The 23,784-nt window shown below is 59.8% G+C and overlaps 1 protein-coding gene across 3 annotated transcripts; it reads right to left on the bottom strand.

The window, feature by feature from the left end:
- Positions 1-3: 3 nt before the first annotated feature.
- CRB2 (crumbs cell polarity complex component 2) lies at positions 4-22,479 on the bottom strand. Of its 3 annotated transcripts, none has more exons than XM_032165090.2 (13): positions 22,323-22,479; positions 15,512-15,835; positions 12,601-12,796; positions 12,347-12,486; positions 11,397-11,582; positions 11,095-11,208; positions 7,789-8,661; positions 7,191-7,699; positions 6,437-6,602; positions 4,858-5,644; positions 4,081-4,197; positions 3,431-3,557; positions 4-1,927 (listed from the first exon to the last, which is right to left on the bottom strand). In XM_032165090.2, the coding sequence occupies exons 1-13, from the start codon at positions 22,420-22,422 to the stop codon at positions 1,703-1,705; spliced, it is 3,864 nt and encodes a 1,287-aa protein (XP_032020981.1). In that variant the 5' UTR covers positions 22,423-22,479; the 3' UTR covers positions 4-1,702. The 3 variants fall into 3 exon arrangements, with proteins under 3 accessions (XP_032020981.1, XP_058301746.1, XP_058301747.1); XM_058445763.1 differs by having other exon boundaries at positions 1,842-3,085; positions 22,323-22,464; XM_058445764.1 differs by having other exon boundaries at positions 1,842-2,579; positions 22,323-22,464.
- Positions 22,480-23,784: the final 1,305 nt, after the last annotated feature.

Here is a 23,784-nt window from a genome sequence, read left to right as displayed (position 1 = left end):
GGGGACAGCCAGCTTTCATCTGCATGTTAGGTTCCACATAAAATGTCCTAGGAGTTACAGCTGACACAGGTTTTCCAAATCTCTTAACTCAGTAAACTGACCCTGGAACCAGCTGCCTCCTCCCCACGTTCCCAAGGGTTGTAGAGAAAGTTCAGGGAAAGGTGGTCCCACCTCCCACAGGATAAGGACCAAGCAAGCCCCTGAGCCTGGTGTTCAGGACCCTCTCTATCCCAGCCTCTGCTGACTTCCCAGTCCCACGTCCCAGTCCCCCAAGTTGTCACGTGGCTCCCCACCTTGGATTGGACACCCATGCCTCTGGGACCCGCCAAAACCGAAAGGAAAAGCTGACTGTTGGCCCAAAAGTGTAAACGGATCTCCTGGCCTGGGAAGCAGGAAGGACGAAAGGGCACATCTCCAGGTCCATAAAGCTGGAAGGAGGCCAGGCCCTCAGGCAGGTGCCCTTCAGGGATGGGAGGTCACAGTGTGATGGGCATCACTGGGGAAGGGGCTGGGAGCAAGCAGCAGAGTCTCCTCTGAGTCAGCCTCTGCAGGCCCAGCCCCGACTCAGAGGCAGCGCCAGTGTTCACTGAGCCCCTGTACTCAGCAGACAACCCAGAGGGCTTCCTTCGAGTCCTCTCGCGAGTCTGTGTAGAGGCAACCAGTCATCAGGGGAAGGAGTGAGCTCACCAGGCTGCTAGGGAGGACTGGAGCTGGAGAACCAGAGGTGGTCAGGTAAGCTGGGGGGGTTCGAGGCAGGAGAAGGGTTGCTCTGTCATCCTCATCCCAGAAGGACACCCAGACGGTCCTTCCCATCAGATGGCAGTTGACGACTTCCAGATTCTTTCCCCACTGCCGTCCTCGCTGATCCTCACAACAGCACTGTGAGGTAGGCAGTGGGTGCCTTCCCCCTTTGACAAATGACCACAGCAGGGTGGGAAGCTCAAGGCAGCCCCTCCTCTGCTCTCTCAGGCTGCTCCGGCTGAGCGGGCTGCTGGGTCTGTGGTTCCCTCGCATGACTGGCTCTGGCTTGTGGCAGACAGACCTGCCTGAAGGGACATTTGTTCTAGGAGCCAGAAGCCCACTCAGCCTCTGCTAGTGGTCTTCCCTGACTTCCCAGCTGCCTCCACAGAAGGAGCGTCCCCCAGAAGCGGGGAAGGAGGTGCCTGGGCAACCCCAGCCTGGCCTCCTGGAGAACATGCAGCCTTGGGCTGCCCCTGCCCTAGGACTGTAATGGTTCACCCCATGGTGCAGCCGCCACCTCCTGGGATCACACACCCATCACAGTCATAGACACACAGCAAATGCAGCAGACACACCCTGGAGCCATGTCAGGACACACTCACACTAGCATCTGCAGACTAACACGGGCCCAGGTACACACACACACACTCCTCCAGATACTCCTCCAGATACACACCCTCCTGAACACACTATGTGAACCCACGTGTGCCCTCCCACGCACAGCCATACACCTGCCAAGGCGGAACCCCGAGGGTGGGATGGAGAAGTCCGCAGCCTCTCTAGGCCTCTGTTTCCCTGAGTTGCTCCCCTCGTCCTCCATCCACGATGGGGCAGAGGCAGAGGCTGCCAGCCAAGGGGACACTTCCATAGCAATGTCCCAAGCCCTGGAAGCAGCTTCCTTGGGTCTCCGGGTAGAAACCATTCAGGACCTCCAGGTGCTGGTGCCGGCAGCCAGGCTGGCCTAGATGAGTCTCTCCTCCGGTGGCACCTTGAGGACACTGTCCATCTCCAGCCGGGCCCCAGCCACCTCCTGCTGGCTTGGGCTGTAGGTGCCCTCAGACTGGCGGCGCTTTCGGGCTGCCAGGATCCCTGAAAGGAGGCCCAGGAGGAGGAGGAGGAGGCAGGCACAGGCTGCAGGCACGGCCACCTCCAGCAGTGGGAATGGCAGCGGCAGGGGCAGGCCCTTCTGCAAGAGACACAACACTGAGGTCTAAGACCGCAGAGAAGGGGAGGACTCCGGGGCCCTCAGAGAACAAAGAGCGCAGCACAAGGACCTGCTCAGAGAAAATCAGAGCTGGGAGCAGGCTGCCCTGGGAGTGGTGAAGACGCAGCCCCAGGGGTGTGCAGGCAAGTGCCAGGAAACCACGTGTCAGAGCCACTGCTCGGGGAGTCCTATACAACAAAAGAGTTCTGGCTAGAAGGACAGAGATGGGCGTTTATTGAACACCCGGCAGGAGCTAAGCAGGGTGCGTGGGTTTCACAGAAGCCTATAAGGGTCTGATGAGGCCCAGCAGGAGCAGGGGCTGGCTGAGCGGCCCCCTGCCACAATAGCAAGGTCAGAATCCACTGGGGCCCGCCTGCGGGGGCGGGGTGGCAGGGGGGCCGAGGGGCTGTTGTGACAGCTTGTCCCTGCGAGCCTCCGCCCAGGCTTCGGGGAGCCCAGCAAACCCCCTTGCTGTCTCCAGTCACAGGCTCCCAGGATTCCCCATCAAAGCCTCTACATGCCTGGGACTCTGAAGTCCCAGGATGCGAGGATTCCAGAGGCACGGGCTCTGGGACTCACCAGCCTCCCTCTGTACCTCCAGGCTTCTCAGCCCACTGTGACCTGGGTCCTAAAACTAGAGAGGAAAGTTGCTCTGGTCCTGACAGGGTCCTGCCAGCCTCCACCCGTGGACATTTTGAGGGAGGAGCTGTAACGCCATTTCCTCTCCTTGCCCTGGGAGGTGGCTGGGTGGGGAAACCAGAGGCTGTAAAAAGTTCAACTTGAAAGGAAACATTCCCGGTAAGCGGAGGGGATTTGTGGTTTATGACCCAGTCTGCCAGAAGCCTGTGGAGATCAAGGCTGCTCCCCAGACTTCCCTTCCAAGCCTCTCCCCTCGCCAGCACCCACTCCCCCTACCCTGCCCCAGGAAGGGGTGTGGCGGAGAGGTTCACAGCTCCAGCGCCTGCCGCCTTCGTCTGTCCAGGCTTGTCCTGGGCTGAGCCCCCTGGGGTTGGGGCCAGCCTGCACAGTGGGCCAAGCCTGCTCCAGTGCAGACTCCCAGGCCCCGTGCAGACTCCAAGTCTTCCTACTCAGGACACTGACTCAGAAACCCCTGGAGATGAGTCTCCTGGATTCACCAACCTAAATCCCAAAACACCAACGTCCTCTTGGTGCTGAGTCCTGGTTGGGTTGGCAGAGACCATCTGTCCTCACTGCCACTGCCCTGGGCACTCTGGGGAAGCCCCTGACCCAGCCAGGAGCTTTGTACTCTAGTCAATAGACAGTGACAGCCCCCAAAACTCTCCCCGCAGTGGAAATACCTCATGCGTGGGGGCTGTGGAAGGGACCTGAGGCTCCTCTCACTGCCCCACCCCATGACAGAGTGGCCCAGGAACAGCCCCATGGTGCCGCACTCTCTCCCCAGCAGCATCTCGCCAAGGGCCCGGCAGGCCATGTCCATGGCCCCTCACCCCTGACAACACTCACCGCCACTTCACAGAACTGGCCGGAGAATCTGGCATTGCAGATACATTCAGACACCCCTCCAGCTGCCCGGCAGGTGCCCCCATTCAAGCAGGGGTTGGCTTCACATGGGAGAGTGGGGACCTGACACCTGGAGAGGGAGGGAGGCTGAGAAAGCGGCATCCCCCATGGCTGCCTCTTGTGCTCCGAGCTGCTCTGCTGCCCACCCCCTCTTCAGCAAGCATCAGAGCTTATCCATCCACTGTCCCCATGCGCTGCTCCTGCCCAGCTGGGCCCTGCCAGGTGACCACCTGAGCAGCCGTCACTGAGAAGGATTCTCATCCCATTAGGGTGACAGGGGAGCCTGTGTGAAGGCAGGTGCCCCAGGAGCTGACGCCACTGTCTGCAGGGCCCAGAATCTGAACTTTTACAGTCTCCCACAGGCGGGCTGAGGCTGGGTTTCCAGAACTGCCACCAGGCAACCACTGCCCAGCAGCAGTCTGTATCACAAAGGATGGTCTTGGGAATCATGGAAGGAAACTCAAGTGACAATGGTGACTGTGATACCAGGGAGGGGTGAGAAGGTGGGCGAGGACCCCCACCCCACCCTGGCTGGAGGAACAGCCCTCCACACTCATTGGACCCCCTCACAGTTCCCAGGCGCCCAGACCCACCTCTGGCCAGCAAGACCCTCCAGGCAACTGCAGTTGGCAGCGGGAGAGCCACCCTCACACGGGCTGCCATTGAGGCAGGTGACATTCAGGCTGCACTCCTTGGATGGGACAGGCAACCTGGGGAGAGAGCAGAGGCTGGAGTGGGTGCAGGACGCCTGGGACCTGCCCTCCCCAGCGCTGTGACCATGGGCCACCTGAGCCTGTGTTCTCACGTATGGAATTCAGGGCCCTCTATCGGTCATGGGATTGAGGTCCCTGGTGGGAGGGAAGGGACACGGGGCTGTCACTCGCTTTCCAGAGTCTCAGAGGACCCTGAGGACAACAAAGTGTAAGGACTCTGAACAAAAGCAGCTCCTAAACACAACGCCCTGGACATTCCTTGAGGGGAGAGGAAGGGGTCAGGCCACAGCCAGATCCCCTTCCACATGCTGGGCTCCAGGGAGAGCCACTGCGAGATGAATAAGGGAAGCGCCAAAGCCTGACCCCCTCCCTCCACCCCAACCAGCGACCAATAGGGATGAACCTCCGTGTAAAACGGCAGGCGGCTCCCAGCCCCAGACCACAGCGCGGTTTATCTGAAATTCCAGGCTAACTGGGTATGTTTTGATCTGTGTTTTATCAGGAAATTTATCAAATTAAACTGTCCTCCTCATGTCACAGATAAGGACATGAGGACCAGGGAAGGGAAGCGACTCATCCACAGACCTGGCAGACTTCTCTGCCGCACCACAGCCCCAGGGGGCATTCGTAGCCCTCGCCCCTGCCCAGCCGTCCCACCTGCAGCGCGGGCCCCCAAAGCCGGGAGGGCAGCGGCACTCGAAGCGGCCGTCGGGGTGCGTGTGACAGCGGCCACGGGCGCAGGGCGCGGAGTGACAGGGGTCGACGTGGGCTTCGCAGCGCGGGCCCTCCCAGCCCGGGCCGCAGGCGCAGGCGAAGGCGTCGAAGAGGTCACGGCAGGCACCGCCGTGCAGACAGGGTGAGGGCGCACACACAGGCGCGCCGCGGCAGCCAAGGATCGGGGCCGGCGTCCCAGGCCAAGCCACGAAGTGCTCTCGGGCGCCGGGGGCCGCGCCGGGCCGGGGCTGCGCCAAGGGCAGGGGCAGGCCGCCCAGCGCCACGCGGCCCAAGCAGCCGGTGAAGTTCTCAGCCAACAGGATGCGCGCAGCACCTGGGCCCTGCAGGAAGCCCAGGTCACTGGCCAGGCCGCGCAGCGCCACTGGGGTGGCCACACCATCCAGCCACAGCAACCAGCGCGAGGTGGCGGCCGCCGGGCGCTCCATGGCCAGGCGCACGCGGTGCCAGGCACCATCGGCCACGCGCGGCCCAGGTATGGGCAGCACAGCGCCGGGCAGGCCGTGGCCTCCGCGCACGCCTCCCGCCAGTGAGCCATTGCGCACCGCCAGCCACACGCCTTCCAGGGCGCCCCCCGCGGCACGCAGCAGCCAGGCCTCGGAGTCGCGCGTGCGAAAGGCCAGCGACAGGCCCCCGAGCGAGCGCCCTGACGACGCGTTGCGGCCAATGAACGCGGCGGGGGGACCCTCGCGGAACGTGGCCTCCGCCACACCTGCAGAGAGAAGGAGCCTCAGGGAATGGCCCACGGAGCCTTCTCCAGAAATGCCACCTCCCCACTTCCCCCAGCGAGTAGCAGACAGCCACTAAGTTGGGGTGGGGCACATGCACCCACCTATCATCTAATCCTGGAAATTGCAGCCGCCCCCCACCACCCTCACTTCTACCCCCAATATATTTCCTACCCATGGAGGAGCAAGTTCCCCGCCAGGGCTGGGGGGTGGGGGCGCGATGCCTAGGCGACCCTCCAGGTCACAGGCCAGGCAACAGCAACTCCTGGCAGAATCTGGCCCCTTCCCTTCTCCGTGAAGCTGCCCCACCTCATGGCCGAGGCTCGCCCTTCACTGCAGCCAGTCATCTTTGTAAAATGCAGATCTGGTCATGCCCCTTTCCTGCTTAAAACCCTCCAGAGGCTCCCCGCTGTCCTTGGGATAAAGTCAGAGCCACCTAGCTGGCTGTCCTCAAAGCCCCTACCAACTTTCCCACCCTGTTCCTGCTCGCCCCCTTGCATTTCCGCTGTCCTCGCAGACCTCAGGGACTTGGCACATGCTATGCCCCTCCATAAAATATCCTTCCCCCTGTGGCTCTCAGAGTCTGGCCTTGAAGCCCAGTACAGGCTCACCTTCTCCAGAAACTGTCCCTCTACATGTGGTGGCCCCGCCACACTGCCCTGGGGCTTGGCATGCCTGGTCCACCAGTATCCTACAAGCCCTGAGAGTGCAGATGGGATCTAACCAGTTTGGGTGTCCAGCACCCAGCACGGGAGCTGCCCAGGACACACACTCACACACAAAGCCATCAGGGACCTCCTCACACGTGGCAGGTGGGAGACAGGGCTGGCCAGGACACCACAGCTGCTGGGCACACGTAGGCCCTGTGAAATTGGCAGGGCAGGTACAGTGGAAGTCATTCCAGGTGACGAGGCAAGTCCCACCATTGAAACAGGGGTGAGGCTGTGGGAGAGGCAGGGCAGGGGTTGGCTCAGGACTGCAGTGAGCATCACCCACCATAACTGGCGTCGCAGTGCTTCTTCGCTGAGCACCTACTACAGACACACTATCTCCTCACAAACGACTGGAGAGGAAGTCACTAGCATCCCCATTTTACAGATGAGAAAACTGAGGCTCAGTGACGCAAAGCCACTTGCCTGAGTCACCCAGCCAGTAAAGAGAGGAACCAGAGTTCATGCCCAAGCTGTTCCAACTCCAGGGCTGGTGGCATTCTGTTCATGATCAAAAGGGTGTCCCATTCCCCAAGTACCTCCTGCAGAAAGGCTCAGGCAGCCCTCTATCTCGGTCAGGGTGTCTCTCTCAGACCAGGACTAGCTGGGGGAGGCACGGGGACCGCCAGAGGGTAGGAGCAGCTGGGCTGAACAAATGGATGTAAGTCTGCCCTGCCACCCTCCTGTAGTGGGACCCTGGGCAGGTCACTTCACCTCCTGGGCCTCAGTTTCCTCATCAGCAAAAGGACACACTAAGCCCAAGTGACACAGAACAGATCCTGGGAAAAGGACCCCCGCCCCCCCCGCACCGGACACTTACACTGCACACGTCCTCGGAGATGCAGCCCGCAGTGAGGTTCCAGGACTGCCTGCCGCTGAGCTCGCTGGGCTGGCTTGAATTATCCAGTGGCAGAGGAAAGAAGGGGAGGTGGTGGCCATCGAGTCGCAGGTCTTGGAGGCAGCCTCGGAAGGGCCCACCCCAGGGCTGGCTGTCAGCAGCAAGGAGCCTCCCACCCACGTGCACGTGCTGCCCCAGGTCCTGCAGCTGGTCAGGCCCGAAGCTGAGCGTCACAAGGTGACGGAGCCCATCGTCCCAGCGCCCAGGGAGCACTACAGCAGGACTGCCCGGCGCCTCAGCCCGGATCCGACCCTCGCTCAGGAATACTGTCAGGCCAGCTGCAGAGTCATTGGCAAACTGGAGCAACAGGCCAGCGGGCTCCCGAGTGCGGAGAAGGAAAGACACTGTGAGGTTGGGACCTGGCAGCTCTTGGAGCAGAAAGGAGGCAGAGCTTGGGGCACCTCCCAAGCCAAAGGTGACAGCAGGAATCTCTGCAGGGAGAGAAGGTGCCAGGTGTGAGGCCTGCAGGCTGAGGGAGCCAGATCTCAGGTGCTGCCTTCCCACCTGGCTTATTCCTCACCATCAGCGCACGTGGGACCCCTATGGGGCCGGGGACAGTCACAACGGAAATGAGTCCACAGATCCACACAGGACCCTCCGTGGACACAAGGCAGAGGCTGGCACTGCTCTCGGCGCTCACAGCCCAGGAGGACATTCTCACCGAGATCCTCAGGCAGCAGGAGGTGGCCATCCACATGCACATCCTGGAGGCAGCCTGCAAAGGTCACATCCCCCAGCTGGGCAGAGGAGATCCCGGCAGGCAGCAGAGTTGCTGAAGCCGTGGAAGCCAGGGCCACAGGACCAGAGGCCACACAGAGCTGGGCAGAGCAGCCCTCATGCCAGAGCCGTAGCTCCAGGGTCGCTAGGTGGAGCACAACCTCTACCTGGTGCCAATGGCCGTCATTTAGGGCCAGGTCCGGCAGTCTCAGGACAAGCACAGTGGTGCCGTGGCTCCAGAGTGTGGCCTGAAGTGTGGCTGCCACCAATGCCAGCTCCAAGCTTTCCTTGGTGTCATTGCGAATGGCCAAGGTCCCAGTGGGCAGCGTGGTGCGAAACCTCAGTGCCAGACCCAGGGGGCCACCAGCTGGCACTGATGCCTGAATGGGGCTCCCAGCCATCACAGAGAAGGTGGTATTCTGGCCACAGAAAGGTCCATGGGTACCAGGTGGGCAGTGGCAGACATAACTGTGGACCCCAGACTCGAAGATAGGGATGCAGGTGGCAGCCAGCGGGCAGGTGTGGCCCTGGCAGCCAGTGAGCTGCACAGAACAGTCGTGCCCACCCCAGGTCTCTGGGCACCTGCAGATATAGCCTGCCACAGTGTCACTGCAGGTTCCGCCGTGCAGGCAGGGATCCGACAGGCATTCATCCACATCCTCCTCACATGTCGGCCCTTTGGGAGACACCAAGCCAAGGCTCAGTAATGTCTGGGGCCAGAACCACAGTATTGACCCCGACCTTACATGCCTGTCGTGATGAGGACCTCAGTACCTATCAGCTAAACCAATTCCCAAAGCATTTCTCATGGTCCCTGCAAGTCCCCTGTAGGCCAGAAGCCAAGATGCCCCTTCCCTGCCCATGTCTGGTGAGTGTCCAGGCCCTGTAGATTTAATCTCCTAAACATTCTCCAATGCCGCCTTTCTCCCACCCCCCATCTCCTGCCTTACCAGCTGTCTGGGCTACCGTCCCGCATCCCTCAGTTCGCCAGCCTTCAGAAGCCCTCTCCCATCCATCTCCACCAGTAGCCAGAGGTCCATTTCTAAAGTATCACCAGGCCGGGCTCCTCTGCCGCTTAAGGTCCAATCACTCACCCTGACATTTAAGACACCGTCATGGGCTGGGTCCTACCAGGCTCTCAAGCCTCAATCCTGCTTCCCACAAATCTTGAACTTCCCATTCCTCCAAGCATTTCCTGGAAAGTCCTGACTCTGGGGCTTTGCTCATACTGTTCTGTCTGCTTGGAATGCCTCATTCTCCCTTACCCTTCCTTTCAAACTCCTACTCATCCTGCAAAGCCCAAACTCAAAGGGCCCAGAGGCTTTCCTTAACTCCCAACCTCAAACTACTGTGTCACTCTGCAGTCCCAGGCACAGCTCCCCAGAACCCTATATTAAAAGTATCTGTTTACTCAGCTGAGATCTTCAGGGACCTGAATATATGTCCTTAGTGCCCAGCAAAGGGCCTGGCATGGCTTTTATGCAGAGAGTGATGAAATGGAGGAGCTGGTGGGGTAGTGCACGCACCCGAGGCACTCTGAGTGGCACCCCCAGGCTCTAACCCCTCAGTCCCTCTGCCCCAGGGCCCCAACACTGGCTGTGAAGGGGCTGCCTCATCCTGCCTCCAGGGATCCCTTCAGGTGCTCAGGCCCCAGCTTGGGTCCAGAAGCCACAGCCCGCTGTAGCTCAGCCAGAGCCACATCCCAGCTGGAGGAACCCAGGCCCAGAGAAGTCACCAGGGTTTGAAGCCCAGCCCCGATCAGCTCACAAACACCACAGCCTCCTCCTAGGAACCACCACCCACCAACCTCCCCCTGCCCAGGGCCCACATTCCTCCATACCTGCCAGAAGCCACAGGTGGCCCAGGAAGGTCCACAGAGCCCCCGGCTCCATTGCCATGCCCTCCAGACAGGTTGAGAGTGGTGGGTGGGCACTGAGGCTGGGGAAGTGGGGAGGGGGCAGAGCTCCCTGCCTGGCCCAGCTACCTCCTTCAGAGCCTGCTCAGGAATGCCAGGCACTGGCCTCCCCCATGCCCAGCACGGCCTAAAGGGAGGGAGGATGGGCAAAGAGCCCGGCCCTGCAGCTGGGGTCCCCCCTCCCTGGCTCTGACCTCAGAGGTCTGCCCTCCCTGTCACCCAACAGCTGAGCTCAACTGGGAGAGGAGCCGGGTTCCTGCTGATACTGGTGAACCTGGGGGATGACACCCCCTCATCCTCTCAGCTGTAAGATGGGGTTTTAAACCCCTGCCTCATGGGGCTGTGGCAAGGAAAAAACAAAACGCAGAGCAAATGCTTCCTAGAGGCCAGCCATGCTGTGTGGGCCCACTGTGTGCCAGGCACCCAGGAGGCCATGGCTCTTAGAGCAGGACTTGGGGAACCTCGGCCCATGGAGACAGTGGATGGGCCTTCAGGACCCCCAGGAGTGTTGGCCATCCAGGGCTGGGGGACACTGAGTGCCACCATCTTCAGGTGAGTGAGAGATGGGGAGATGTGACCACCATCTCTTTCCCCTGGTGGAGGAGCCGGTGCCCAGGAGACTTCCAGGGAGAGGAGGCAGTGTGCCCCAGCAGGAATGTGGGTGGGTGTGAGGGAGGTGTCACAGGCATTCCAGAGCGGGCAGGGACATTCAGTGTTGGAGGTGGAGTTCCCTGGGCTCACCGGTGTCCTATGTCTGTGCATCTGCATATACCCAAGGCAGGGGCAGACTTTTTGAACCCCCAACTCCTGCCTGACAGGCCCCAGCTCCCCAAAGGTCAGAGTCATCCTTCTACAGATGCTGCCCCCTAACTCTCTGCAATAGCCCCCCTTTCCTTCTCTGTCCTGGCTGAACCACCTCCGTCTTTCCTGAAGACCATCCCTCCACACGTTCTCCCAGACAACCTCAGCCCACTGTGGCCCCAGCTGCCGGGACTACACTCCCAAGCCCGTCTCACCTCCAAAGGGAGTCCTAGTTCAGCCACCCTCAGCGGCCACCTGGGCCCCCATACCCACCGCCTCCCTGATCTCCTTGACCCATCAATCCACACATCCAGACAAAAGGGACCTTCTCACCCGAGGACCACCAATTCTGATGGTCCCAGGGCCCACCCCACCCCACCCCACCCCAGACACCTGTGTAGCCATCTAGGCAGTGACACTGGAAGCCATTGGGCAGGTCCTGGCAGCGGCCTCCGTTGAGGCATGGCCGTGAGGCACACTCGTCCACCTCCACACCGCAGTCGGCTCCTGTAAGAGGCCCAGCTGTGGGTCCCACCTGCACCCTCAGAGCCAGGCAGGGGCTGATAGGGTCCATTCTATAGCTAGAGAGACTGAGACTCTAGCAAGAGAGAGGGCAGACTCGGGTGTGGGGTGGGCACAAGATCCCTCCCTGGGCATCTGGACGTGGGCTGACTGCTTCCCCAGGAGGGGCTCACCCTCAAAGCCAGGAGGGCAGTGGCACAGGAAGCCCGCAGCATGGCGGAAGCTGAAGACACCAGGGAAGGCAGCCTGGACACCCCCATAGAGGGCCAGGTCAGAGCGCTGCAGGCATCGGCCCCCATGCTGGCAGGGGCTCGATGCACACTCATCCTCGTCCACCTCGCACAGCTCTCCGCTGTAGCCTGGGGGCACACACACGCGGGCATCAGGTCTCACGGGGTTGCCGGGCAGCACCTCTTCACTATGACCAGGCTAGCCAGGGCCAGCAAGGGACCGCAGCTCAGAATAAGCCACGAATGGCGAGGGAGGGACGCACTGAGGGCAGCACAGATGACCATGGCAGCCTTCAACAGCAGTAGACTATTGCTACTATTACTAGTCTTACTACTAATTTTTTTTTTTTTGAGACAGAATCTCACTCTGTTGCCCAGGCTGGAGTGCAGTGGCATGATCTCCGCTCACCTCCACCTCCTGGGTTCAAGCGATTCTCCTGCCTCAGCTTCCCGAGTAGCTGGGACTACAGCCACATGCCACCATGCTCGACTAATTATCATATTTTTAGTAGAGACAGAGTTTCACAATGTTAGCCAAGCTGGTCTCAAACTCCTGACCTCGTGATCTGCCCGCCTCAGCCTCCCAAAGTGCTGGGATTACAGGCGTGAGCCACCGCGCCCGGCCTAGTCTTACTACTATTACTAGCATTAATTACCAAGCGCTTTGCAGCTGTCAGGCACTTCCCAAGGGCTTCCCAGGGGTCGCACCTTCGAGCTCCCAGCAGCAACCCCAGGAGCAGGCGCTACGATCAGCCCTATTTTGTAGATCAGGAAACTGAGGCTCCGACAGGTTGCAATCACACACACGCTCTGGTCCCGAGGACCCAGCGGGCACTCGCACACAGCCACACACCTGCCCCACCGCCCCAGGCCGCACACCTGCACGCACACACCTGGCCAACAGAGGCAGCGGAAGCTCCCGAGGCCCTCGAGGCAGGACGCGTTGTGCGCGCAGGGCGCCGATGCGCACTCCAGCACCTCCTGCTCGCAGTGCATGCCCTCGTAGCCAGTGCCCGCGCAGTCGCACCGGAACCTGGGGAGGTCGCGCCGGCGGAGCTGAGCGCGCGCCTGCCCCTTCTGCCCCGCGCCTGGCCTCCCCGCCCTCGGGCACCCGGCACCCCGGCCGCCTGCCCCGCTGCTCGCTCACCCGTTGACCAGGTCGTGGCACGTGCCCCCGTGCGCACACGGCTGGCTCTGGCACTCGTCGAGATCCAGCTGGCAACGGGTGCCCCCATAGCCCGGCGCGCACACACAGCGGAAGGAGCCCACGCCGTCCAGGCACGAGCCCCCGTGCAGGCAGGGCGCTGAGGCGCACTCGTCCACCTCCGTCTCGCAGGTCACGCCTGGACAGGGCACGGGACACACAGGGTGCAGGATGGACACCCAGAGCAGGGCAGAAGAGGTCGCGCCAGGCCTGCTCCAGAGTTAGAGACTAGTGGATTCATTCATTCACAGCCGGGTGGTGGTGGTTGGGGGGTGGGGGGCGGGTCACGCCAGCAACCGCAGGGAGAGAAACGAGACGGACAGCCCTGCCCTCATGGGGCTCACAGCAGTCTAGGCCAGGACATGGCGGGGGGTGGGGAGGTGATTCAGCCAGTAATTACGTAAATGAGCTGGGTTTTGATGTTGCTAAGTTCAACAAGGAAAGGGGTTGGGTCTTGGGAAAGCAATAGCCGGGGTCTGCTCTGTTCAGGGAAGGCTTCCTAGAAGTGGCTTTTGAAGGATTCAGATAGGGGACTGTGGGCAGCAGTTGGATTCCAGAGACTGCAGCAGGAGGCAAGTTCCGCTCGGGGCAGGGCCATGATGCCCTAGGCGGGGTGCTTGGAGGGTTGGAAGCAAGGGAGAGGGTGGAGGAGGTGAGTCGGGTGGGAGGTGTCAGCGCCTTGGGGACCAGGTAACCTCTGGGTCCATCCTGAAAGTTTCAGACAGGTAAGTGACTTGGTCCCACCTACATTTTAGTTTTTTTTGAGACAGAGTCTCACTCCATCGCCCAGGCTGGAGTGCAGTGGCGCAATCTTAGCCCACTGCAATCTCTGCCCACTGGGTTCAAGCGATTCTCACGCCTCAGCCTGCAGAGTAGCTGGGATTACAGGTGCATGCCACCCTCACCTGGCTAATTTTTGTATTTTTTTGTAAAGAAGGGGTTTCGCAATGTTGGCCAGGCTGGTCTCCAACTCCTGGCCTCAAGTGATCCACCCACCTCGGCCTCCCAAAGTGTTGGGATTACAGGCGTGAGCCACTGCACCTGGCCCTACCTACTTTTTAGAAGGCCCACTCTGGTGGCTTTCAGACCCCAGAGAGGCAGGAGATGCTTGAGTACAGTAATCACTCCTCCCAGTGTCCCTGCACTGTCCTGGTTTTAGAACTGAAAGTACCAAGTCCCGGGAACCCTCACAATCCTGGGCGAATCAAGACAGTTGAGTGGCTCTCCCAGGGTGAGAGTGAAGAGGAAGGGAGATGGGGAGTCCCAGGGTTTCAGATACACTGCCTGAGATCATCCTGGACTCACGTGTCACTGTAGACTCCAGTAGGCCCTGCCCCCTAAGTGGGTTTGGTCAAGGGGGGGCCAGAGGCCCAGCTGACTCCAGCTGGAACCCTCCCCCTTCTCAGTTCATTGAGCACAAAACACGGCCCCACCTTCCCATGACCCTTCCCTCCTCCCTCTGCATCCCCACTCCCACCCTCTGTGCCAGGGGGAGCCAGGCCTTGTCTGGAAATCCCAACTCCCCCACCCGGCTTGGAATGGAAAGAGGAGAGAATGAGTCACGGCAGATGCTGCCCCCACTCACATCCACAGCTTACCCAGGAAGAGTCACCCTAAGTGTGCGAGTGCTACACATCCGGGTGCACAACCCACTGCCCGCACAACCCACTGGCCACACAACCCACTGGCCACACAACCCACTGCCCGCACAACCCACTGGCCACACACATGCACTCAGACTGCAGACACCCCCAGGTACTAGCAAATCTTTACGGATGCAAAACAGAACTTGGAACTGGGAGACACATGGATGGATGCGACCTGCACTGGCATGTAAACTAATACACCCAGACGCTGAGACACTGGAACGATGAGAAAGATGTATGGAACCGGCTTCCCCAATCTCTCTTCATCAGCTGCCATCTCTTCGCTGTAGGCCCCCTGCCCTGCAACCCAGCCCCCCAATCTGTACCCCTTGCTCTGAAGTGACTTCAAACTGCCCTCTGCCCTCAGAGTACAGTTGTCTGAATTCAGGATTCAAGTAGGATCCAGAGCATCTACACTGCAGACTCAGACTCTGCCCTGGACTCAGCCTCGCTCCCAGACCTGTCCCCAGCTGTGCCCTCCTTCCCACCTTCAGGCCTCTCTAGGAAGCCGCTGCTCCAGGATGCTCTCAGCTCAGATCGTGGGTGGGCCTGGGACGGGCCACACTCTGGAGGAGGCACCCTCAGTGCCAGTCACTTTTCCGAGCACTTACGTGTATATCGTCCCACTCCAGACGGCAGCGATCCCTGGGGTACGTCAACACTACAGTTTGAACGAGACCTTGTATGTCTCTATGCTAGAACTCTGGGGGAGACCCAGAGGCCAGGGGTCCACATTGCACTCCAGACCACATCAGGAGTGTTCAAATGAGCTGATGGTGACTGTCATGTAGACAGTGTCTACATGACAGCTTGGCACAGCTTGGCACAGGCCTGAAGTGCTAGAAAGACTATGTGGGCATCCTCATTAAAGCCACGCCAGGCTAGTTCACACTGCCGGAGATGTCCGAGGGGTATCTCCACCCCCACGGCCAAACTGAACTCTAGGCTGGACTGAAATCACATTTATCGAGCACCTGAGATGTGCCACACACCATGCCAGCACCCGCACATACTCTCACCCAGAGCTGCCAGGTAAGCCTGCAAAGCCTCAGTTCTGTAGTCAGACCAAGCGGATATACCCTAGAGCTGCCCGGATGCCCGGGGGCGCCCCTACACGAAAGTCAAAGCTGAAGCCATGATGTTTACACTCTGAGCAGCTGATGCGATCTGCATTACAGACCTCCTCCCAGGGCGGCCCAGGCTGTTACCTGCATAGCCAAGGGGGCAATGGCACTCGTAGCGATCGGCCAGGTTGCGACAGGTGGCCCCATGGTGGCACGGCCGGGATGCACACTCATCGATGTCCAGCTCGCAGCGTGGGCCCTGGAAACCCGGCACGCAGTAGCAGCGGAAGCCGATGGGATCTGAACCCTGGGGCACACACAGAGCGCCGTGGTGGCATGGCTGGGTGGCACAGCCCCAGGGCTCCATGGGCCCACAGGTATAGCCACCACTCTCGGTAGCCTGGCACTCGGTCCCTGGAGCGCACGGGTCTGAGGCACAGGCACTGGGGGGCTCTGAAGGCACCGTCCCTGTAGAAAGAAGAAACTGGCTGGGCAGGGTGGGCAGAGATTATAAAGACAATCTCCTCCCCACCCTCTCAGGCCCACCCCAGACCCCAAAAGCAACATGGGTCTCTCCATGCACAGTGTGGACAGAGAGCCAGGGGTCTTCAAGTCAGGTCCCAATAAGCTGCACACATCCACACCCAGAACTGGGAACGGTTTCAGGAGAGCCTATATAGCAGAGGAATAGCACCAAGGATGCCTGGCTTCTGGGCAGGATTAGCGAGCAGAGGCTCCCTGACCCCCGTGAGCTTCCCTCCACTGTCTTGTCCCTGCAGTCCCCCTTTGAGGCAGTGTCTGTCATGCCCATTGCACCAGACAGCAAAAGGAAGCCCAGGAAAGAAAGTGAAGGCTTGCTGAGCCTGCCCGGCCCTGTCCACTTCACACAGCAAGTTAGTGTTCGCTGGGACAGGCTTCAAGGTCTATCCGGATTATTTCAGCTCCACGTGGGGAGGGGTCTCCGTCCTGCAGGCCCCATCCATCCAAGGAGGCCCAAGAGGGTGAGGCTCCTCCCACTGCCCCCTCCACCTCTTCTGCCAGGGGTCTGGTAACTCCATCCCCGGGTGAAACTGGAGATGGGCCCGACCTCAACCTCGGGAGGACGGGTGGACAACTTCAAAGGCAGGGGTCGTGTGCTCCGCTGGTCTCATTCCTACCCCTTCTCCACCTCACTACCCACCCCCTGCCAGCCACTGGCCTAGGAACTTCTAGAGGGTCCCTGGCCCTCATTTCATCCCCCATCAGCAAACACCTGAGTGGCCGGCCTGGCCAAGGTCACGTGGTACAGAGCAGGTACTGAGATGGCTCACGGACACCTGCCCCTGGCCATCGTGATGCTTCCAGCACCGGAGCTCTAACAGAGGGTCACCAGCTGGCTTGGAAGCCACGCCCAGAGATCCTCATCCCCCTTCCTCTCCCTCCTGCCTTCCTGAGAGCCTTGTCACCACAATGCCCCGGTGAGAACTTGGGCTTTGAAGTGAAACAGACCTGGGTTCCATTTCAGCTCAGAAAGTTCCTAGCTATGAGACCCTGGGTACGTCATTTCTCCTGCAGAGCCTCCGTTTCCCAGTCTGAAAATTGGATGATAATAGAATTCCCTCATCAAATGCTGAACTATTCAACCCCTCAGCACCGCAGTCAAGGGCTGCTTTTGGTGAGAACTCGGTAAGGGATGGGGGATGGGGGCCTCCAGAAGACACAGCCTCCATTCCTCCCCCCACCCCCACCTGGAGCTCCCAGAGGTGCCCCTCCCCCAACCAGGTTGTCATCTAGACACTCACCAGACCCCAGAACAGCTCAGACCCTGCACCCTTCCCTCCCCCACTCTGGTGAAGCCCCCCAGATAAGGCTGGCAGCCTCTCAGGCGTCATCCGCATTCCAGGCAGGGCTGTCCTGTGGCCTGACCCGCATCCTTCCAGCTCCCTCAGGAAAGGGCACAGGTTCGGGGCATCGGGCAGTCCTAGTTTGTATCTGGGGTGCAAAAAGTGCCCATCTCGTGGAGGTGTTGAAAGGATTCACCAAGGTGATGCGGGGCACAGCCCTGGGACTGGGTGTGGCCAGCACTGCTCAGGAGGGCGCAGCACTCATAACCCGTGGTAAAGGGCCCCGGCTGCCAGCGCCTGTGCCAACAGGCCCCTCAATCCCCCCAGAGCACTGTCCCTCACCTGTGCAGTGCAAGGAACCTCCACCCAATCCAATCCAAAGCTGTGCACCCTATCTCAGAGCAGCCGGAACCACGCTGGCGAGGCAGCACTGGGGAAAGGATCCTGGGGGGCGGGGGAGGTGCCTTGTCACAAGGGATCTTCCCAGGACTGTGGGAGCAGATGGGCTCTAAATGACAGAGCCCAGGAGACAGAGTCCAACCCCATGGGAGGAAGGAATTTCTCCAGTCAGAGCCAGGCAGGAAGGGAAGGAGCTGCCCGTCCTGGGAGGCATGCAATAGTGCCACAGTCCTGCCTGGGAGGGACAGCCGTCTTTCTTGTGTCACCTTGGTTGATCTTGGCATTTACCCTCTGAGGTGGATAGGACTATGATCCCCGTTTTACAGCTCAGGAAAGGGAGACTCGAAGCAGCCTCACAAGTCCACAGCCCGAGGGAGGCTGGAATCCAAACCCAGGGCCTCACTCCAAGCTTCCCGGAATCACTGGGGCCCACATTAAGAATACAGATTCCTAGAAACCACTCCAGACCCCAAATTTAGAACTACTGGGCCCTGAGCCTGAGAATCTGCATTGCAACCTGCTCCTGGGGGATTCCTTTCACTTTTTAGATGTGGGAACCGCTGACCTCAGGTTGTCTCTGTCTTCCAGGAGTGAGCCTAGGAGGCCACGATGATAGCCCAGGCCAGACAGGAGAGGCAAGGAGGGGCGGGGTGTGGAGGGCAGCAGGGCAGAGGAGGGGCTGTCCCCGGGCCAGGCTGGATGGGCGGGGCCTGTTGCCAGGGCAACGAGGGGCCTGTGCTTATCTTTACAAATCCCTCCTGACCTCAGGCTGCCTGGGCCGACCTGGCAGGGAGGGATTAACCAATGCCCGCCCCTCCCCTTCGACCTGCTGCCCTGTCCTGGGGAGGGGCAGGACCACCCAGCTGTTTACTGAGTGTGTACTATGTGCTTCGGCCTGTGCATCTATTATTACATTGTTATACTTGATTCAGACCAGAAAAGGTGGGTTCCATTAAGAAAATTTGTTTTTGTAACTCAAAGAGGTTGATAATTTTGCCCAGGTCAAGACGAAGAATCAGATCAGCGTCTGATCTCCCAGAGGTCCACATCTCCCAGTGCATGTTTCCACTTTATAAACCCTAAATTGCCACCCACGTATTGTCACTTTAGTACATTACAGCTGCCTGACCCGGGAAAAAAAATCTCTAAAGATTCTCACAGGAATACAGCTTCCAGTATCAGCCTGGGCAGAGCGGGCAACCTTCCCCGTCTATCCAGAACCCAGCTGTCAGCAATCGCACTGTGTCTCCGGCCTCACTCATTAGTAACTCCTACTTTTCATGCACTTAGAATGGGCCTGTTTATAACAGCCAACAACTGATGAGGAGTGTTTTACTGAAGCCAGGTGCAGTGGCTCACACCTGTAATCCCAGCACTTTGCGAAGCCGAGGTGGGAGGATCACTTCAGGCCAGGAGCTCAAGACCAGCCTGTGCAAACATAGTGAGATGCTGGCGCTACGAAAACAAAACAAAATGAGCCAAGCATGGGGTGGGTCCCTGTAGTCCCAGCTGCTTGGGAGGCTGAGGTGGGAGGATGGCTTGAGCCCAGGATGTTGAGGCTACAGTGAGCTATGATTTCGCCACTGCACTGCAGCCAGGGGAACAGGATGAGACCCTTTCTTAAAACACACACACACACACACACACACACACAGAAGCATTTACTGGGGAAGCTTCCTGTCCCAACAAATCAAGAGACAGAATATTTCTAAGAAGCGACCTAAGATCTCATAAGGTGTGGGAACTTCTAGCATAGGGGAAGAAACTGTTCATCTAATATCCCTGGGCCCCAAGGCTCTACCCCCACGAGGGTGGGGCTGAATAACCATGGAGGCTTGCAGACACTCAGTCATCAGGAAAGGGTGAAATTCTCTTTTGGGCAGAATAATTTGGAATACTCTTTTTCAAAAATGTTTACCTTCTGAGGTTAAAAGACATAATTTTGATAACAGTAATTGCAACAATAGCTGTCAGGGACAGAGCGCCCACCCTGTGCCTGGCACTGACGAACCCTTGAGTTTGGGCTCAGAGCACAGTTCCAGGGAGTTACCTCCTGAAGTGAGGGCGAGACAGAGCAGGTGGGGTTCCCCACCTGCCACCCAAACAGGCCACTTTTAACAATTTTAACTATTCATGGGCTTCCATCTAAAATTTCCCTTGAAATTGGGGGTTCCATGCCAAAACCTGGGGTGGGGAACCACTCACTGCATTCTCTTCGAATCCTTGTACCAGCGCTCGGAGTGAGCCAGTCTGTCCCCGTTTTGTAGAGACAGAGAAGAGACGTGACTTTGCCTAGGCTAGTAGCACAATGTACTGTGAAATCCCAGCACTGGCTCTGGGGCTGCCTGGCTCTGGGACTGGCCATCTCTGGGCCTCGTTTACCTCCTCTGTAAACTGAGGGTATCAGAGCTGACTTCATGGGCTGTTGGGAGAATTAAATTTGACCTTGTTAATAATAGCACAGTGCCTGCCATGGAGTGGCTGATCTTATTCATCAACAATTCTTTACTTGAGGCAGACACCCACTGTCCAAAGGATCCTGACATTGGGTTGAATATGTGTGGCTTTCTGCTCCATCTCTGCTTCTGTCCCGCAGGCCCCCACCCCCTTCTGGCTGGAGGAGGGGCCGGACTTGGGGCCTGGACTCACTGCCCCTTTGTCTGCCGGGCTCCCTGGGTGTTCGGGGAAGGGAGGGTGGATATGAGAGCCCAACGTGTCCCATTGTACTCCAAGATGCTTGGTCCTCTCCATGGCAACCAGCTGGGCCTTTGTGGCAAATTGGGCCCAGGATGGAGGGGCCCAGCTCAGGGCCTGGAAGGGGTGGGGAGCAAAGCCAGGGGCCCATGGCCTCCAGAAGCCACCATCCCCTCCAGGATGGAAATTGGCTTTCAAGTGACAAAAATCCCCCGTCCCTTCCCTCCCGGCAGGCAGGCTAGAGTGCCAGCGTGCAGAAATGGTCACGCCTGCAGTGTCCCCCACCAACTTTTAGGGATCCCCAGGGATGGGGCTCCCAGCACAGAAATGGCAGAGAAAAGGCTGCCCCTGGGCACCCCAGCAGGCCTGATGGGGCGAGTGTACACACCAGTGTCCAGACCCCCTACAGCGTCCATCCACTCTGTGCCTCCAGGTCCCCTGCGAGTGCGCACTGAGTGTGAATGCACACATGTCCACACGTGCGTGTTGGGGTGTGCACATTGGTGTGCAGGCACATGCCATGTGCACATGTGTGTAGGTGCATGTGCTGGTAGATCCACATGTGTCTGTGGCACCTGTCCCTGTGGCGCTGTGTGCCCTTGGGTGTGCCACACAGGTGTGTGGAGTGTGGGTATGTGAGCATTACAGGGCAGGGGACAGAGCCCCGATCCACAGACCCGGGATCTCACGTGCTTTGTATGCAGAAAACAGAGAGGAGCAGCCACCCCCGCCCCTCGCCACCATGCCCCACCCCTCTACGGAGCCCAAGTCGCCTGCCAGCAGAACCCAGCTCATAAGTCCCCGTCCCTCTCTGAGCCTTGGTTTCCTTCACTGCAAAACGGGGTCCTCATCCTCCCTAGGGCCCCATAGACAGGATATGAAATGAAAGCTTTGTGAGTGCGGGAAACATGAAGGTCCCCAGGTGGGACTGGGAGACGCTTGGCCCCCACACCCTGCAGCCTGTGGAGCTCCGGGGCAGGGAGGGCTCCCCACCCCCACGCCCCCACCGAGAGCCCAGGTCCTCCTTGGCTCCCTCCCCAGCCTGCGGTGGTGGGGGCAGGGGACTTCCCAGGCCCAGCCCCTGTAACTATAGTGACTAACACCAAGCGTTCCCTTGGACCCCCCAGGAGGAATTCCAGGCTCCGAGAGCTTGGACAAAAGCAAAAAGGGCTTGGCGAACGGGGTCTGGCTTCAGGGAGCCCTTTCAGATTGGCCTTACAATGCTGGGGAGGGGGCAGGAGGGGACACACACATGTTCTCAAATCCCCAGCCACCCCACAGGGACCCGGAGCATCCCCAGCAGCCCCCAGCACAGGCAGGGCTACCACACAAATGGAGGAGTGCGGGCAGGCACCCAGCTCCCTGCGTCTCCCTCCCGCTTCTCCACTCAGTCCCCTGAGTTGGGGGTCTGCTGTGCCCATCCCACACCCCTCAGGTTGAGAGCAAAGACCCAGTTCAACTCTGCACAACTTACACCCCACAGCACGTGCTGAGACACAGCTCGCCATACCCAACTCCTCGGACACAACTCACGGCTCACCCCAGACAGCTCATCCACCTCCCAACTCTAACACACCCACAACCTGTGCCCCACAACCCAGCATGCGACTCAGAACAGGCCCTGGGGTGAGGCCCACGCCACCTGCAACTCCCCAAACTCAGCCCCTAGAAACCCAGAAGTCCCCCAGCCCCAACCCCCAGCCCTTTACAGGACGCAACACAGCACCTCCCAAAACACGCACCCCATCCCTCACCCGCATCAGCTCCCTCAAATCACGCCCAGCCCCCGATCCCCCAACCCTGAAACTTACAACCCCCCTCAACATGAAACAGCCCCCCAAGTCTCAGAGCACACTTACCTCCGTGGAGCCCCCACAGAGTCTGGGGGCCCACAGCCGCGCACTCCTGTGCACCCCACAGCTCAGGCCTGCACCCACGCGGACCAGCCCACCCGCCGACCCAGCAGCCAAGGCTTGGGGTGTCTGCCTTGGGGGACAGACCCTCTCCCAGGCCCCCCCCAGACATGGGCCCCAACTCACCAGTCAGGAGGGAAAGGGCAGGGGCCCAGAGCAGCAACGGCAGCAGCAGGACAGAAGCCAGGGCCTGGGGGTCCGGGGTCCCAGGCCTGGCCAGCGCCATGGCAGCCAGCTCTGCTCGGCTGCTGTGGGAACGGGAGGGCGGCCTGGCTGGCTCCGCACCCCCCTCATCCCTCCAACCAGCACTAATGCTGTGGACAGAGGCCCAACCCCTCCCTCCCCTCCCCGCCACCGCCGCCTCCTCCTCCTCCCACCCAGGCCTCCTGGGCTGCTCCACCTCGTGGACGTCCCTAGACATCAGCCCCAAGTCTTCAAGCCCCCCAGCCTGTGGGGCCGACCTGGTCTTGGCACCCACCGGTTTCTCCCCCCTGACCGCCTGCCCCGCTCTCCTCCCACCTCTCGGGTCAGCCTCCTTGGAGAAATTTCTGTTCTGAGGGGCTGTTCAGGACTCTCTTCTCACCAGGTGATGCCAGCTACTCCCAAGTCCTTAGTTATCCCCTCTCTTGGATCCCCCCTCCCCACCTCTCCAGCCCAGCCTCTCCCCCAAGCCCAGGACTTCGAGTCCAGTCGCCTCCCAGACCCTGTCTCTGCTGGGAAGCTGCAGCCCCTCCCACCCAGCTCGTTCCCCCACCTGCTGCTCCCCAGTGCTCCCACTGGAGCCAAGGCACCTCCCATCCTGCAGCCCAACGCCCCCTCCCCACTCCCCCCTCCCACTCCCCACTCCTCACAGCCTATAGCTCCTGGCCATGCCACCTTCTCAGTGTCTCCTGCTGTCCCTACCATGTCCCACCCTGCCACACACAGCTCCTCCCACCATCGGCCTCAGGATCAGCTCCCTGCAGGGCACCTCAGCCCTGCACCATGGTGGCTCCTGCCTCCCTCCACCCTCTCCACCCTTCACCGGCCAGACTGAACCTTTCCCAGCTTTCTTCCACTTGACCTTGATCTCTAGCTCTGCTGTTTGCAACTCCAGCGACCGCACTGCAATCCAAAGCAGCCCATTCTACTGAACGGCAGCTCTAACCAAGCAAGCATTGCTCTCCCCTGCCAAGAAGTCCTTCTTGTTGTCTAACCTTATAGTCTCCTGCTGCACTCGATGTTTGCTTGCTCTCCAGCTGGCCTCTTGTTGGGGCGGACAGGAGGAGCTCTTCAGAGGGAACTGGTTCAGGAAGCCAGGTCATCTCAGAGACACTACAACATAAAACAACATTCCTTTCTTCAACTGCCCTCAGCCCCGGTAGGGAGAGAATCCTCTTGCTGAAGGGACTTTCCTGAAATGAGCCACCAGCCCCTGCCAATACATGCCTGTTTGGCCCTATTCAGTAACCGTGGATACAGCCCACCCAGGCCCTGGGCTCTGGGATGTGTCCCTGACACGGGATGACACAGCCTGGAAAGACAGCAGGAGCCATTGAGAGAGGTCCAGATGAGCTAGAGGGATGGGCAAGGGTCCCCCGCAGTGCAG

The sequence above is a fragment of the Hylobates moloch genome, unplaced genomic scaffold (assembly GCF_009828535.3).
Source record: "Hylobates moloch isolate HMO894 unplaced genomic scaffold, HMol_V3 SCAFFOLD_10, whole genome shotgun sequence".
NCBI classification, from domain to species: Eukaryota; Metazoa; Chordata; class Mammalia; order Primates; family Hylobatidae; genus Hylobates; species Hylobates moloch.
The sequence above is the reverse complement of the archived record's forward strand: the minus strand, read 5'-3'. Positions and strand labels throughout refer to the sequence as shown.

Coding starts and splice junctions, on each gene's coding strand:
- CRB2 (XM_032165090.2), bottom strand. CDS start 22,422: ATGGCGCTGGCCAGGCCTGGGACCCCGGACCCCCAGGCCCTGGCTTCT. Junction 12,797..15,511: donor TTGCCCCCTTGGCTATGCAG/GTAACAGCCTGG, acceptor TGCCCTGTCCAG/GCGTGACCTGCGAGACGGAG. Junction 11,583..12,346: donor CCGCTGCCTCTGTTGGCCAG/GTGTGTGCGTGC, acceptor GTGTGCCCCCAG/GCTACAGCGGAGAGCTGTGC.